The sequence below is a fragment of the Pongo abelii genome, chromosome 16 (assembly GCF_028885655.2).
Source record: "Pongo abelii isolate AG06213 chromosome 16, NHGRI_mPonAbe1-v2.0_pri, whole genome shotgun sequence".
Classification (NCBI taxonomy): Eukaryota; Metazoa; Chordata; class Mammalia; order Primates; family Hominidae; genus Pongo; species Pongo abelii.
This window is the reverse complement of record NC_072001.2, coordinates 24,822,945-24,839,669: the sequence shown is the minus strand read 5'-3', so window position 1 is coordinate 24,839,669 and position 16,725 is coordinate 24,822,945. Positions and strand designations below refer to the sequence as shown.

Below are 16,725 nucleotides of genomic sequence, written 5' to 3'. Positions count from 1 at the left end.
CAGAGTGAAAGAAGCCAGACACAGAAGAACCTGACTACATGATTCCATTTATGGAGTTCTAGAACAGGCACAATTTGTCAATGCTGGAGAAACATCAGGCCAGCTATTGCCTCTGGGAAGAAGGAGCAGGACACCAGAGAACTTTCTGAGCAAGAGTCATGATAAAGATGTGGGTTACACAGGTTACATTTGTCAAAACTTGTGAAATGGTAAACTCAAAATAGATGCATTTCATTATATATAAATTTTACCTGAAAGTCAAAAACAAAGTTGAACTAGAATCAATTACATACATGAGTGTCTAAGGAGCTAGATGAGACAAACAGTGGATGGACAGACAGCAGGATGTGGAGCCAAATACGGTGGCAGAACATGGAGGTGGGTCTGCAGTCACTCACTGTACACGTCTGTCAGTTACTCTGTGTGTGTGTGTGTGTGTGTGTGTGTGTGTGTGTGTGTGTGTGTGTGTGTGTGTGTGTGTGTGTGTGTGTGTGAATATTTTCAAACAAATATAAAAAATAAAAAAAAAACACGGGTAATTCTGCTTGACACTGAAACTGAAAAGGGAGACTAATACTTTTTCCCATGGTTTGTTTTTTGTTTTTTGTTTTTTTTGAGATGGAGTCTCACTCTGTCGCCCAGGCTGGAGTGCAGTAGCACAATATCTGCTCACTGCAACCTCCACCTCCTGGCTTCAAGCAATTCTCCTGCCTTGCCCTCCCAAGTAGCTGGGATTACAGGTACCCACCACTATGCCTGGCTAATTTTTGTATTTTTTAGTAGAGATGGGGTTTCACCATGTTGGCCAGTCTGCTCTCAAACTCCCAACCTCAAATGATCTGCCCGCCTCAGCCTCCCAAAGTGCTGGAATTACAGGCATGATCCACTGCGCCCGATCCCCATGTATTTTCAAGTGGACACCATTCCAATTCATTCCACAAAAGAAGAAGAAATACTTGCCAGGCGCGGTGGCTCACGCCTGTAATCCCGCACTTTGGGAGGCTGAGGCGGGCGGATCACGAGGTCAGGAGATCGAGACCATCCTGGCTAACACAGTGAAACCCCGTCTCTACTAAAAAATACAAAAAATTAGCCAGGCGTGGTGGTGGGCGCCTGTAGTCCCAGCTACTTGGGAGGTTGAGGCAGGAGAATGGCGTGAACCCAGGAGGTGGAGCTTGCAGTGAGCTGAGACCATGCCACTGCACTCCAGCCTCGGCAACAGAGCAAGACTCCGTCCCAAAAAAAAAGAAGAAGAAATACTTTCTTCAGACTAACGCTCTCCCAACTGAGCTATTTCAACTTAGAATAAATACTTTCTAAAGTGGTAGCTTTATCCACATTGATGACTCTCAAGTAGGGGGACCAACAAACTTCAACAACAGTTCTCAACCAAGGATCTTGTCAGATTCAACAAGTTTGGGGTGTATACAAGCACCCATTTCTTTTAAACCTCAATGGGGACTCTGAAACACAGCCACTGTTATGAACAACCTAATGATAGTCTTACTGAGCATTCAAAACTACAACCCTAAATAAGATTGTTCAATGGCATTTCGCAAAGGCTTCCAAAAAGGGTTTAACACACCCCCAAAGAACACCACAAATGCAGCAAGATGGTTTTGCAATAAAAATGCCTTCAATTCACATAAAACAATAAAATCCGGGCAGCTTGTATTAACTACCATTTTAGACAACGATCTCCAAAGTAAAAAGCAAAACTTCAAAGAGTTAAGCTCAAAACTCCTGTAAGCTCAAAGCACATTACAAAATTTCTATAAAATGCATTTTATAATGGTCTTTACAAAATAAAAAACACTAGTTAAAAGCCCTTACCTTTTCTAGGAGGGAGCTCTTCGTTCTGGGCTGATTCTGTTCCAGTGTATACAATTTCTCCATCTTTAACCATTTCATTCCACAGACCACAGAGCCCATCTCTTGTGAATGCAAGCTGGCAATGATAAATGAGATAAGCTTACAGAGTGCTCACACTCACACTGCAATTTTTAAAGAATGATATGGGAAAAAAATCTCAATCCCCCTTATGTATTCAATCATTCAGTAATAAAATCAATGATTTACTGAATTAGTGACTTAATCATTTTACATTCCATGAAAGTCATCCAAGAAATATAAATGAAAAGGTACATAACAGTGTAAATACTATGCTACCTCTTATGTAACATACAAGAAAAAAGACACGTGGTTGGGCGAGGTGGCTCATGCTTGTAGTCCCAGCACTTTGGGAGGCCGAGTGGGGCAGATCACCTGGGATCAGGAATTTGAGACCAGCCTGGCCAACATGGTGAAACCCCGTCCCAACTAAAAATACAAAAAATTAGCCAGGCGTGGTGGTGGGCGCCTGTAATCCCAGCTACTCAGGAAGCTGAGGCAGGAGAATCGCTTGAACCCAGGAGGTAGAGGTTGTAGTGAGCCAAGATCGCGCCACTGCACTCAGCCTGAGTGACAAGAGCGAGACTCAGTCTCAAAAAAAAAAAAAAAGAAAAGAAAAGAAAGACACACACACAAACACACACACATGCATGTGCTCTGAAAAGATAAACCAAAAGCAAGTACCAATGACTACCTATGGGGAAATGGGGAGGGGACATGGGCAAAGGCAGCAGGACCAGAAAAAGCAACAACATTGTGAGTATACTTTATATGTCTTTACTTCTGAAACATACATGACTTTCATCTTCAAAAATTAAAATTAAATCTTAAAAAAGCAAAACCTACAACTGGCAACATGCAAATTAACCTGTGCATATACAAAGAAAAGTATGTCAAGGGACTTTTGAACTATATATCATTAATAGAATATACTATAATGAAAAATAAAATCTTATATTTATTGGTATTGATAATATTGTCAATTTTAGAACTACTTCATGTTGCACAATCAAGCAATGTAAATACAATAAAACATGTTTATGATAAAGTATTAAATATTATTAGAAATTAAGGTTTTAGGCTGGCCATGGTGGCTCACACCCATAATCCCAGCATTTGGGAGGCCAAGGCAGGTAAATTACTTGAGGTAAGGAGTTCATGACCAGCCTGGCCAACATGGTGAAACCCCATCTCTACTAAAAATATAAAAAATTAGCCGGGTGTGCTGGTGCATGCCTGTAATCCCAGTCACTCGGGAGGCTGAAGCAGAAGACTAGCATGAACCCAGGAGGCAGAGGTTTCAGTGAGCCGAGATTATGTCACTGCGCTCCAGCTGGGTAAACAGAGCGAGACTCTATCTCAAAAAAACAAAAAAAAAAAAATTAAGGTTTTCAGTGGAAAAGAGGAAAAAAATCAAATCAAAGAAATTTTGAAAAACAACTTAAATTGGAAATCTATGAACTTTATTTTTTAATATATTTGCTTACTCTGTTTTTTGAAAGGACTAGACTCAAAGGCAATCTGACAGCAGCACCCAGATTTTGGTCTCTCAGAACCATTTCCCAATAAAAGATGCTAGGGCTCTTGGGAAAATAAGTAGATTCAAGGGCCAGGGCAGACAAAGATGAGCCTGGAATATCTTGTTTCCTCAAAGAAAAAGCTATTCATGGCCAGGTGCGGTGGCTCACGCCTATAATCCCAGCACTTTGGGAGGCTGAGGCGGGCAGATCACTTGAGGTCAGGAGTTCGAGACCAGCCTAGCCAACATGCTGAAACCCCGCCTCTTCTAAAAATACAAAAATTAGTTGGGCACGGTGGCAGGCGTCCATAATTCCAGCTACTTGGGAGGCTGAGGCAGGAGAATAACCTGAACCCAGGAGGTGGAGGTTGCAGTGGGCTGAAACTGTGCCACTGCACTCCAGCCTGGGTGACAGAGCAAAACTTTATCTCAAAAAAAAAAAAAAACCAGCTGTTCAAAGACTGATAGGGACTCCTGGTCAAATTTATAATAATTATAATAACTGTGAGCATCAAAATCAAAAACACCTTTGCTTGTCAATATTTGTGAGTCAGAAAAGGCTTCCCACAACAGGAAAAGGGAGCATTTCAGACACTGGGGGAAGGCATCCATTCTGAAAACTGCGTATGCGACAGAAGCTCCCTTGTCTGGCAAAAAAAAAAAAAAAGCCATTTTTAATTAAAAGAGACACAGATGTTTGCTCATCTTTTTTTTTTTTTTTAACTTCTGTGGATACACACTAGTTGTATGTACATATATATATGGGTTACATGAGCTATTTTCACACAGGCATACTATGCGTAATAATCACATCAGAGTAAATGGAGTACTCAATACCTAAAGCATCTATCCGTCACTTTACAAACAATCCAATTATACTTTGTTATTTTTAAATGGACAATAAATTGACTGTAGTCACCCTGTAATGCTGTCAAGTACTAGATTTTATATATTCTATCTAACTCTTTTTTTTTTTTTTTTTTTGAGACAGATCTCGTTCTGGCACTAGGCTGGAGTGCAGTGGTGCAATCTCAGCCCACTGCAACCTTTGCCTTCTGGGTTCAAGGGTTTCTCCTGCCTCAGCCTCCTGAATAACTGGGACTACAGGCTCACACCACCACACCCAGCTAATTTTTGTATTTTTGGTAGAGATGGGGTTTCACCATGTTGGCCAGGATGGTCTGGGTCTCTTGACCTCATGATCCACCTGCCTTGGCCTCCCAAAGAGCTGGGATTACAGGTGTAAACCACTGTGCCCAGCCCTATCTAACTCCATTTTTATACCCATTAACCATCCGCACTTCACCCCCACTGTATCCTTCCCAGTCTCTGATAACCATCATGATACTCTATCTCCATGAGTTCAATTACTTTCATTTGCTTAGCTCCTACAAATAAGTGAGAACATGCAAAGTTTGATTTTCTGGGTCTGGCTCATGACATTCTGTTCCTGACTTAACATAATGACCTCCAGTTCTATCCATGTTGTTGCAAACGACAGTATCCCATTCTTTTTTATGGCTGAATAGTACTCCATTGAGTATATATACCACATTTTCTTCATCCATTCATCTGCTGGGAACACTTAGGTTCCTTCCAAATCTTGGCTATCGAGAATAGTGCTGCAATAAACATTAGAGCGTACATATTTCTTCAACATACTGATATTCTTTTCTCTGGGTATATACCTACCAGTGGGATTGCTGAATCATGACAGTCCTATTTTTAGTTTTTTGAGGAACCTCCAAGCTAATCTCCATAATGGCTGTGCTAATTTACATTTCCACCAACAGTGCACAAGGGTTCCCTTTTCTCTATATCCTTGCCAGCATTTGTTCTTGTCTTTTGGATATAAGCCATTTTAATTAGGGTGAGATAATATCTCATTGTAGTTTTGATTTGCATTTCTCTGACGATCAACCATGTTGAGTACCTGTTCATACTGCCTGTCATCTGTATATCTTCTTTTGAGAAATGTCTATTCAAATCTTTTGCCCATTTTTATTGGATTATTAGATTTTTTTTCCTATAGAGTTGCTTGAGCTAATTATATATTCTGGTTATTAATTCCTTGTCAGATGGGTAGTTTGCAAATATTTTCTCCCATTCTGTGGGTTGTCTCTTCATTTCGTTGATTGTTTCCTTTGCTGCGCAGCTTTTTAACTTGATGTGATCCCACTTGTCCATTTTAGCTTTGGTTGCCTGTGTTTACGAAGTATTACTCAAGAAATCATTACCCAGTGCAGTGTTTCTTTTAGCACTTTCATAGTCTGAAGTCTTAGGTTTAAGTCTTTACTCCATTTTGATGTGATTTTTGTATATGGTGAGAGATAGCAGTCTAGTTTCACTTTTCTGCATATGGGTGTCCCATTTTCCCAGCACCCTTTATCAATGAGGCTATCCTTTCCCTCATGTATCCTCCGGGCACCTCTGTCAAAGTGAGTTCACTGTAGATGTATGGATCTGTTTCTGGGTTCTCTATTCTGTTTCATTGGTCTATGTGTCTGTTTTTATACCAGTACCATGCTGTTTTGGTATACCTTTCTAGTAAACTTTGCACTTGATCTAAGCCAAAAAAGACTAGGAAGTGATTGTAGTATAATTTTAAGTCAGGTAATGCAATTTCTCCAGTTTTGGTTTTTGCTCAGGATGGCTTTGGCTATTCTGTCTCTTTTGTAATTCCATATAAATTTCAGGATTTTTTTTTTCTATTTCTGTGAAGAATGTCACTGGTATTTTGATAGGGATTACATTGAACCTGTAGATTGCTTTGGGTAGTACAGACGTTTTAACAATATTTATTCTTCCAATCCATGAACACGGAGTATCTTTTCCTCTTTTGTGTGTCTTCTTCAATTTTCTGCATCAATGTTTTACAGTTTTTGTGGTAGAGATCTTTTCACTTCTTGGGTTAGGCTTATTCCTACGTATTTTACTTTATTTGTAGCTATTATAAATGGAATGATTTTTCTTTATTTACTTTTCATATTGTTCACTGTTGACATATAGAAATGCTACTGATTTGGCCGGGCACAGTGGCTCATACCTGTAATCCCAGCACTTTGGGAGGCTGAGGCAGGCGGATCACCTGAGGTCAGGAGTTCAAGACCAGCCTGGCCAATGTGGTGAAACCCTGTCTCTACTAAAAATACAAAAATTAGCCAGGCCTGGTGGCAGGCGCCTGTAATCCCAGCTACTCAGGCGGCTAAGGCAGGAGGATCGCTTGAACCCAGGAGGCAAAGGTTGCAGTGAGCCAAGATTGCGCCACTGCTTTCCAGCCTGGGCCACAGAGTGAGACTCCATCTCAAAAAAAAAAAGAGAGAGAAATGCTACTGATTTTTGTATGTTAGTTTGGTATCCTGCAATTTCACTGAATTTATCAGTTCTAATCATTTTTTGGTGGAGTTTTTAGGTTTTTCCAAATATAACAATCATCTGCAAACAAGAATAACTTGGCATCTTCATTTCCAATTTTGATGCCCTTTATTTCTTCTTTTTTTTTTTTCTGAGATGGAGTCTTGCTCTGTAGCCCAGGCTGGAATATAGCAGCACAATCTCAGCTCACTGCAATCTCCGCCTCCGGGGTTCAAGTGATTTCCCTGCCTCAGCCTCCCGAGTAGCTGGGACAACAGACACCCGCCACCACGCCTAGCTAATTTTTATATTTTTAGTAGAGATAGGGTATCACCATGTTGGCCAGGCTTCAAACTCCTGACCTCAAGTGATCCACTCACCTCAGCCTCCCAAAGTGCTGGGATTACAGGTGTGAGCCACTGCACCCAGCCTTTCTGTCTCTTATCTGACTCCTCTAGCAAGGGCTTCCAGTATTATACTGAATAACAGTGGTGACAGTGGGCATCCTTGTCTTGTTCCATATCTTGGAGGAAAGGCTTTCAGTTTTTCACCTTTCAGTATGATACTAGCTGTGTGTCAGTTGTATATGGCTTTTATTGCGTTGAGGTGTGTTCCTTCTATAACCAGTTTTTTTGGGGTTTTTATCATGAAAGGATATTGAATTTTATCAAATGCCTTTTCGGCATGAATTTAAATGATCATATGGTTTTTTATCCTTCATTCTATTGATATGATGTATCAAACTGATTGATTTGGATATGGTGAACCATCCTGGCATCCCTGGGATAAACCCCACTTTGGTCATGATGAATGATGTTTTTAATATGTTGTTGAATTCGGTTTGCTGGTATTTTGTTGGGTATTTCTGCATCAATGTTCATCTGGGATACTGGCCTGTTTTGTTTTTTTGATTATGTCTTTGTCTGGTTTTGGTATCAGGGTAATATTGGGACGTATTGCCTCCTCTTCTATTTTTCAGAATAGTTTCACTAGGATTGGTAATAGTTCTTTAAATGTTTGGTAAAATTCAGCAGTGAAGTCACTGGGTCCTGGGCTTTTCTTTGCTGGAAGACTTTATTATTACAGTTTCAATCTCATTACCTGTTATTGGTACGTTCAGGTTCTGGATTTCTTCATGGTTCAAACTTGGAAGGCTGGATGTGCCTGTGAAATTACCATTTCTTTTTCCTTTTTTTTTTTTTTTTGAAGACACAGTCTCACTCTGTCACCCAGGCTGGAGTGCAGTAACATGATCTCAGCTCACTGCAACCTCCACCTCCCAGGCTCAAGTGATTCTCATGCCTCAGCCTTCCAAGTGGCTGGAATTACAGGCACGCAACACCACATTTGGTTAATTTTTGTATTTTTAGTAGAAATGGAGTTTCACCATGTTGGCCAGACTGGTCTCGAACTCCTGACCTCAAGTGATCCATCCGCCTCAGCCTCCCAAAGTGCTGGGATTACAGGCATGAGCCACCATGCCCAGCGTGCAAACTTATCTATTTCTTCCAGGTTTTCCAATTTATTGACATATAGCTGTTCATAGTCTGTAATGACCCTTTGAGTTTCTGCAATATCAGTTGTAATGCCTACTTTTTCACCTCTGATTTATTTGGGTCTTCTTTTTTTCTTAGCCTGCCTGAAAGCTTGTCAATTTCATTTATCTTTTAGAAAAACCAACTTTTCATTTCATTGATCTTTTGTATTATTTTCTTCATTTCAACTCCATTTTATTTCTGCTCTAATTTTTATTATTTCTGTCCTTAAAAATAGGGGTTTGGTTAGCTCCTTCTTTTCTAGTTCTTTAAGATGTATCATGAGGTTATTTACTTGAAGTTTTTCTACTTTTTTGACTTAGGCACTTAGAGTTATAAATTTTCCTCTTAGTACTGCTTTCACTATATCCCACAGGTTTCGTATGCTGGGTTACCATTGCCATTTGTTTCAAGAAATAGTTTAATTTCATTCTTAATTTCTTCACTGACCTGTTGGTCATTCAGGAGCATATTGTTTAATTCCCATGTGTTGGTGGAGTTTCCAAAATTCCTCGTTATCGATTTTTAGTTATAGACCATTATGATCAGAGAAGATACTTAACATACTTTTTTTAACTTTTATATGGCAAAAGAGGAATCTAGCTTCATTCTTCTGCATATGAATATCAAGTTTTCCCAGCACCATTTATTAAAGAGACTGTCTTTTCCGCACTGTATGTTCTTGGTACCTTTGTCGAAAATGAGTTCACCATAGATGTGCGGATTTGTTTCTGGATTCTCTATTCTGTTCCGTTGGTCTGTGTGTCTTTTTTTATGCTAGTACTATGCTGTTTTGGTTACTATAGCTCTCTAGCATAATTTGAAGTCAGGTAATCTGATTCCTCCAGTTTGTTTCTTTTCAATTACGAGAGCTTCGGCTATTCTGGGTCTTTTGTGGTTCAACAATGAATTTTAGGAATTTTTTTCTTTTCTGTTTCTGTGAAGAATGTCATTGGTATTTTGCTAGGGATTGCACTGAATCGGTAGATTGCTTTGGGTAGTATGGACATTTTAACAATATTGATTCTTCCAATCCATGAAGTATTTTTCCATTTTTTGTGTCCTCTTTAATGTCTTTCAGAAGCATTTTAGAGTTTTCATTACAGAGATCTTTGTAATGATCTTCTTTGGTTACTTCCTAGGTGTTTAATTTCATGTGTGGCTACTGTAAATGAGATTACTTTTGTAATTTATTTTTCATATTGTTTACTGTTGGCACACAGAAATGCTACTGATTTTTGTATGTTGATTTTGTATACTGCAACTGTACTGAATTTATCAGATCTAATCATTTTCTTGTGGAGTCTTTAGGTTTTTCCAAATACAAGATCATATCATCTGCAAACAAGGATAATTTGACTTCTTCCTTTCCAATGTGGAGGCCTTTTATTTCTTTCTCTTATCTGACTGCTCTAGCAAGAACTTCCAGTACTATGTTGAATAACGGTGGCCACATTGAGCATCCTTGTCATGTTCCAGATCTTAGAGGAAAGGCTTTCAGTTTTTCACCATTCAGTATGATACTAGCTGTGGGTCTGTCATACATGGCTTTTATTATGTTGAGGTATGTTTCTTCCATAACCAGTTTTAAGAGATTTTATCATGAAAGGATGTTGAATTTTATCAAATGCCTTTTCAGCATCAATTGAAATAATCACATGGTTTTTATCCTTCTGTTGACATGATGTATCACATCAATTGATCTGCATATGTTGAACCATCCTTGTACTCCAGGGATAAACTCCACTTGGCCACGATGAACGATCTTTCTAACATATTGCTGAATTTGGTTTGCTAGTATTTTGTTGAGGATATTTGCATCAATATTCATCAGAGACATTGGCCCATAGTATTCTTTCTTTGATGTGTCTTTGTCTGCTTTTAGTATCAAGGTTTGAATTTTTAATGACTTATTTTGTGGCCTAACATATGATCTAACCTTGAGGATGATCCATGTGCTAAAGAGAACAATGTACATTCTGCAGCCATCAGATGAAATGTTCTAGAAATATCTATTAAATCCATTTGGTCTACAGTGCAGATTAAGTTTGATGTTTCTTTGTTAATTTTGTCTGGATGATCTTTCCAATGTTGAAAGTGGAGTGTTGAAGCCTCCATCTATTAATGTATTAAGGCCTGTCTCTCTCTTTAGCTGTAATATTTGTTTTATGTATCTGGGTGCTCTAGTGTTGAGTGCATATACACATGTATTTATAATAGTTATAGCCTCTTGCTGAATTGGCCCCTTTATCATTACATAATGACTTTTTTGGTCTCCTTTTATAGTTTTGGTCTTGAAATCTATTTGGTCTGATATAACCACTATGCTCTTTTTTGATTTCCATTTGCCTCTCCCTTTTTCCATCCCCCTGCACCGTCCTGAAGAGATGGTCTCCAATTTGAAGAAGCAAGCAGCCAATGAACTCCCTGTGGGGAGGGGCAGCCTCCAAGGACCCAGGGTTTCAGTCCCACAACCATGATGGATCCAATTCTACCAACGAGGACCTGAGCTCCAGGTGACAGCATGCCCTAGCCAACACCTTGACTACAGCCTTGTGACACCTGAAGTAGAGGACAGAACTAAGCTATGGCCAGACTCCTGACCCACAGAAACTGTGAGAGTGTAAATGCTTGTTGTTACAAGCTGCCAAATTTGTGTTTGGTAACTTGTTTTGTAGCGACAGAAACCAAGCCAGCATCCTTCAGTTTTTGTAGAAGGAACAGCTTTCTCTCAGCACTCTTATTTTTTCTGTTCACATCACTAACAGGATAACTGCCATAAACGTACTTGGAACCAAAACACATGACTTTTGGTAAAAATATCAGCTGGTGGGGGAGAGGTAAACTCCTTCCTAAAAAGTGAGCCCTGGCCAGGTATAGTGACTCACATCTCTAATCCCAGCACCTTGGAAGACTGAGGCAAGAGAATCACTTGTGCCCAAGAGTTCAAAACCAATCTAGGCAACATAGCAAGACCTTGTCTCTACAAAAAAATTGTAAAATTAGCCAGAAGGCTGGGCATGGTGGCTCACACCTGTAATCCCAGCACTTGGGAGGCCAAGGCAGGTGAATTGTTTGAGCTCAGGAGTACAAGACCAGCCTGAACAACATGGCAAAACCGCATCTCTACCAAAAATACAAAAAATTAGCTAGGGGTGGTGGCACGCCTGTACTCCCACCTACTTGGGAGGCTGAAGTGGGAGAACTGCTTGAGACCAGGAGGTAGAGGCTGCAGTAAGTTGAGATCACTCCACTGTACTCCAGCCTGGGCAATAGAGCAAGACCCTGTCAAAAAAAAAAATTTAAATTTAATTTTAAAAAATTAATATAAAAAATCAAATTAAAAAGTGAGCCAAAAGCATTCAGGGCCCCTGAAGTTTAACGAGTGAATGGAAATGTTTGACTCTTCTACTCATTCAGTCAGAGGAGGGCAGTGAATACGTGCACTGGGGTTCAGTCCAAACCCTAGCACAGTGGCCAGAACTCACAGCTCCATGTGGGCCATTCTCCAGGAATTACAGACTATCTTTAGGCACTCAAGGGAATACAATATTTGACCTGTGTCTTAAAGTGTTTCAGAAAACAGAAACAGAGAAGACGAATTAAGAAGCTATTACTGGCCAGGCACAGTGGCTGACGCCTGTAATCCCAGCACTTTGGGAGGCCGAAGCGGGCGGCTCATGAGGTCAGGAGATCAAGACCATCCTGGCTAACACAGTGAAACCCCATCTCTACTAAAAATACAAAAAATTAGCCAGGTGTGGTGGCACGCACCTATAGTCCCAGCTACTCGGGAGGCTGAGGCAAGGGAATTGCTTGAACCCGGGAGGCGGACATTGCAGTGAGCGGAGATCGCACCACTGCACTCCAGCCTGGGTGACACAGCGGGACAGCATCTCAAACAAAAAAAAAAGGCTATTACCAAGAGTCCAAAAAAGAAAGGATGAGAGTCAAAGTCAAGACAGGGAAGTACAGTCTTTAAGATTATTTCAGGCAGGGCACGGTGGCTCACATCTGTAATCCCAGCACTTTGGGAGGCCAAGGTGGGCAGACTGCTTGAGCCCCAGAGTTCGAGACCAGCCGGAGCAACATGGTGAAACCCAGTCTCTACAAAAAATACAAAAATTAACCAGGCATGGTGGTATGCACCTGTAGTCTCACTACTCAGGGGACTGAGGTGGGAGGATCACCTGAGCCTGGGGAGGTTAAGGCTGCAGTGAGCCGTGACGGTGCCACTGCATTCCAGCCTGGGCAACAGAGTGAGACCCTGACTTTAAAAAAAAAAAAAAAAAGAAAGAAACTATTTCAAATCACATAAGTGAAATCAAATGTGAAAGGGAAAATAAGGGAGGGAACAGAAGAGGAATGAGAATTAGTTCCGTTTTAACCACTAAGATTTGCACTAACTACTGAACATAAACATGGAGCTCCTCCCCACTCCACCAACCCTCAGTAAATATAGATCCAGATCTTAGCAGAGTGTTCAGGGCTAGAGACTCAAATCTGGGAGTAGTCAACAAATGGACTATAGATGATGTCCTGGAGAAGATGCCAACACCCAAGCAGAGAGGGGAGACCTCTTGCCCAGCCCTGAAAGCACTCTGAGATCGCCCCAGACTGGCTGGGCTCCACACATCAGTGTTCTGCGGTACAGCCTAGATTGAGAAACACTGGTGTTACAGAGGTACCATTAAAAAAAAAAAAAGCCAAAAGATGAAACATTTAAAGACTAAGCCAAGGAGGAAGCCCAGTTTACATGGAAACAAGAATAATTACCACCACCTTTCGATGATTACCTGGGTAGCATTGGGAAGGAAGAGGATAGGCCAGACCTTGTCCTTCTGAGTGACAAGGAATTCTTTTTTGGAAGGTGGAGACTGGACTCCTGGAAGGACATGCACTGTGGAAGCCTCCTAGGAACTGATGACCCAAATAAGTGGTAAGCACCATTCAGAAAACAATTTGGGCACCTTAAAGGTGGAACATTACTAAGGCAATAAAGCAAGCCTCACTGGAGGAGGTCTCCACAGAGTTAGACTGTGAACAAGCAAAAGTGAAGCCCAGGAGAAGAGCTCTCCAGATCACAGACAGTACAGGATCCTGACTGAGGAAGCAGCAGCCTGGGAACAACTGGAAGACAGCCGTGGCGCTGATAAGAACAGGACTACAGGCAGGGCGTGGTGGCTCACGCTGTAATCCCAGAGCTTTGGGAAGCCAAGGCAGAAGAAGTGCTTGAGGCCAAGAGTTCAAGATCAGCTTGGGCAACATGGTAAGACCGTGTCTCTACAGAAATGTAAAAATTACCCAAGTGCATGGCACGTGCCTGTAATCCCAGCTGCTGGGGAGGCTACAGCAGGAGGGTCACCTGTGCCCAGGAGTTTGAGGTTACAGTAAGCTCTGATCACACCACAGCATTCCAACCTGGGTGACAGAGACCCTATTCATTAAAAAAAAAAAAAAAAAAAGAAAGAAAGAAAAAGAAAAAAATGAATGGGACTTTCCATTTGTAAAGTGAGTGTATTTATTTCTACAACTGTCTCCAATTAGCTTTTTATTAGTAGCTGACTTAACTAAACGTGCCCAGTAGGTTTTCAACTTTTGACTTTTTTGGTTCAGATCCCAGAAGCTTCTAATTAGGTTATTTGGGCTGAGAACTCTTTTCCAGTCTTTTCCAATCTCACATTCCTATCTTACACCTCTGAAACGACATGGCAAGTAAAGGCACTTTCATCATCAAAAGACCCCAGCAAAAGAGGCAGTAACAGGCTCACTTTTTGTAAGTTAGTAAACTGAAGCTCAGAGGTTCAATGACTTGACCAAAGGCCACACAACACTGAGGCTGTGAGAGGTGGGATTTGGGAAGAGGCCCAACTCCAAGGCTTATTCGCTTCCTACCAACACCATAACATGCACCCACACCTGCAGCATGGCAGTCAGGGCAAGCCTTCACGCTCCCATACGTAGGCCACCAATACTTTAATACCAATCAGGACTAGGCAAGCAAACCATTAAGGCATTTTTTTTTTTTTTTGAGACGGAGTCTCGCTCTGTCGCCCAGGCTGGAGTGCAGTGGTGCCAACTCGGCTCACTGCAAGCTCCGCCTCCCAGGTTCATGCCATTCTCCTGCCTCAGCCTCCCGCATAGCTGGGACTACAGGCACCCGCCACCACGCCCAGCTAATTTTTTGTTTATTTTTAGTAGAGGCGGGGTTTCACCACGTTAGCCAGGATGGTCTCAATCTCCTGACCTTGTGATCCACCCACCTCGGCCTGGGATTACAGGCGTGAGCCACCGCGCCCGGCCCGTTAAGGTATTTATTAAAGTGCCTTCAGAACTATAGAGTCAGGCAATAAAATCCAAAACTGAATAATGTAACAAATGAATATCTGATTAACGTATAGGTTAGAAAATGTTTCCTTTTCACGTCCTTACCATTTGACAGAAAAGTAATCTTCAAATATTTGCAGATGAGTAAAGGTATACAGCTTTTTTTCTTAAACCTACAGAAAAACACTAAACACCTACTGAACGTAGGACAACATATGAAAAAATGTTAAGAACAGGTTCCTAGAACAATTAAAAAGGTTAGACAGGAACATTAAGTACGTCGATTTGAAGACATCTGAGAAGCAAAGGGAGTGAGGTCTTCCTAAAGCCTAAGACCCCTGAGAGGAAGAAAGAGGCCCAGAGAACCACCTAAGCAAGCAGGGATGAGACTGAGAAGCAAAATGGAGCTTCTGAGAGACTCCCAGGGCCCTCATACAGGAGAAAGAGGCCTGGCAGACCCCATGCTCTGAGCTGGAACCTCAAAGGGCCACACACCAGAAATACAGGTGAGTTAGAAGTAGACCAGCCTTCACAGAAAACCAGCCCAGTTTCGCATTCTCTCAATTTCCAGCGGGACTGCAGTGACCTAGGATTGCCTAGAACATCCTCTCTGGAGGAAGATATTGTTACCCAGAGCCTCGATTTATTGCTACAATATTGCATATACAATATCTGGAACTCAAGCAAAAATAATAATGACAAAGATACAAGACCACATCATTGAAAAATGAAAAAAAAATAGAAGTCAATAGAATAGACCAAGAGTGGATCCTGAAAACAGAAATATAAAGACTTCTGTCATGAAAGAAGAGCCTGAGGAATGAACTGAAGTGTTGACACTCTGCTCAGCAGATGTCAGCTCGGGGCAATGGGGTGAGGGAAGTGGGAAAGCGAGACAAGGAGATCAATGAAGCAACAGTATGTGGTATATGACTTCACAGTCAGCTAAGCGTGATTTTAGCCTACTCTGCCTATGTAGGAGCCATTCTTATTTCCTTTAATTTCCTAAAAAAAGAAAAATATATATTAAAAAAGAATGATTTTATATTTGTCAATGGTTGCAACATAATCAAAAGAATTGTATGTCAGCCAAGCACGGTGGCTCACACCTGTAATCTCAGACTTCAGGAGGCCAAGGCGGGCGGATCATGAGGTCAGGAGTTCAAGACCAGCCTGGCCAACATGGTGAAACCCCGTCTCTACTAAAAATACAAAAAGAAAATTAGCCGGGCATGGTGGTACATGCCTGTAATCCCAGCTACTCCAGAGTCTGAGGCAGGAGAATTGCTGAAACCCAGGAGGTGGAGGCTGCAGTGAGCCAAGATCGCGCCAGTGCACTCCAGCCTGGGCAACAGAGCAAGACTCCCCCTCAGAAAAAACAAAAAAAATCGTATGTCAACACATGAAAATTATATGACATACAAATTCCGGTATCCACAAAGTTTTCCTGGAATATAGCCACACACACGTTTGGCAGCTTCTCGCAGGACAATGGACAAGGTGAGTTGTTATAAAAGAGCACGTACGGTCCACATAAACATTTACTACCTGGTGCTTTACAGAAAAAATGTGCTGACCCCTATGTTAGTGCCATCTCTTCTCAATGAGCTGCAAATACAACCAATTGTTCAGCCAGCACATTCACTAGGCATATGTGGCTTTTCCAGAAGGTTTGCAAGAAACTACACCATAAAATAGTCCAAGGAGGAAAGAAAAAAGGGAGGAATAAGAACACTGAGTTCCCTCATCTCTCCTTGTAAAGTGGTGAATGTTCATACCACAGGGAATTCACACCCACGCTCACCACACCTTCCAGGCTGTGTCACTGGCTCCTTGGTAGCCAGTCAGGAAGCCATACTCCAACTCTCTTGTGTGACATCACAGCGGAGACTGGAGCCGAAGGGCAGCTCACAGGCATGAGTCAACCAAGAGGGACACAGAGAGGCAGCTAAGGAATCTATGGGGTCAGACAAGGTTTATAAACACACTTTTAAAATAACTACCTTTAATACGGTCAAGCAATTAAAAGATCCTATTAACAGCCAGGCACCGTTCATGCTTGTAATCCCAGCACTTTGGGAGGCCGAGGCAGGCGGATCA

General features: G+C 41.5%; 1 protein-coding gene across 18 annotated transcripts in view; it reads right to left on the bottom strand.

Moving 5' to 3' along the window:
- The window catches only part of HERC2 (HECT and RLD domain containing E3 ubiquitin protein ligase 2), a 299,653-nt gene that overhangs the window by 188,053 nt on the left and 94,875 nt on the right, over window positions 1-16,725 (bottom strand). For 15 of the 18 annotated variants that reach the window (XM_063716530.1, XM_063716528.1, XM_063716533.1 and 12 more), the window contains one exon: window positions 1,834-1,948. In XM_063716530.1, coding sequence (XP_063572600.1) covers window positions 1,834-1,948 — 115 coding nt within the window. Of the gene's footprint in view, window positions 1-1,833; window positions 1,949-11,481; window positions 11,584-16,725 lie in introns of all 18 variants that reach the window. The other 3 variants (XM_054532423.2, XM_054532427.2, XM_054532425.2) reach the window with 1 other exon arrangement.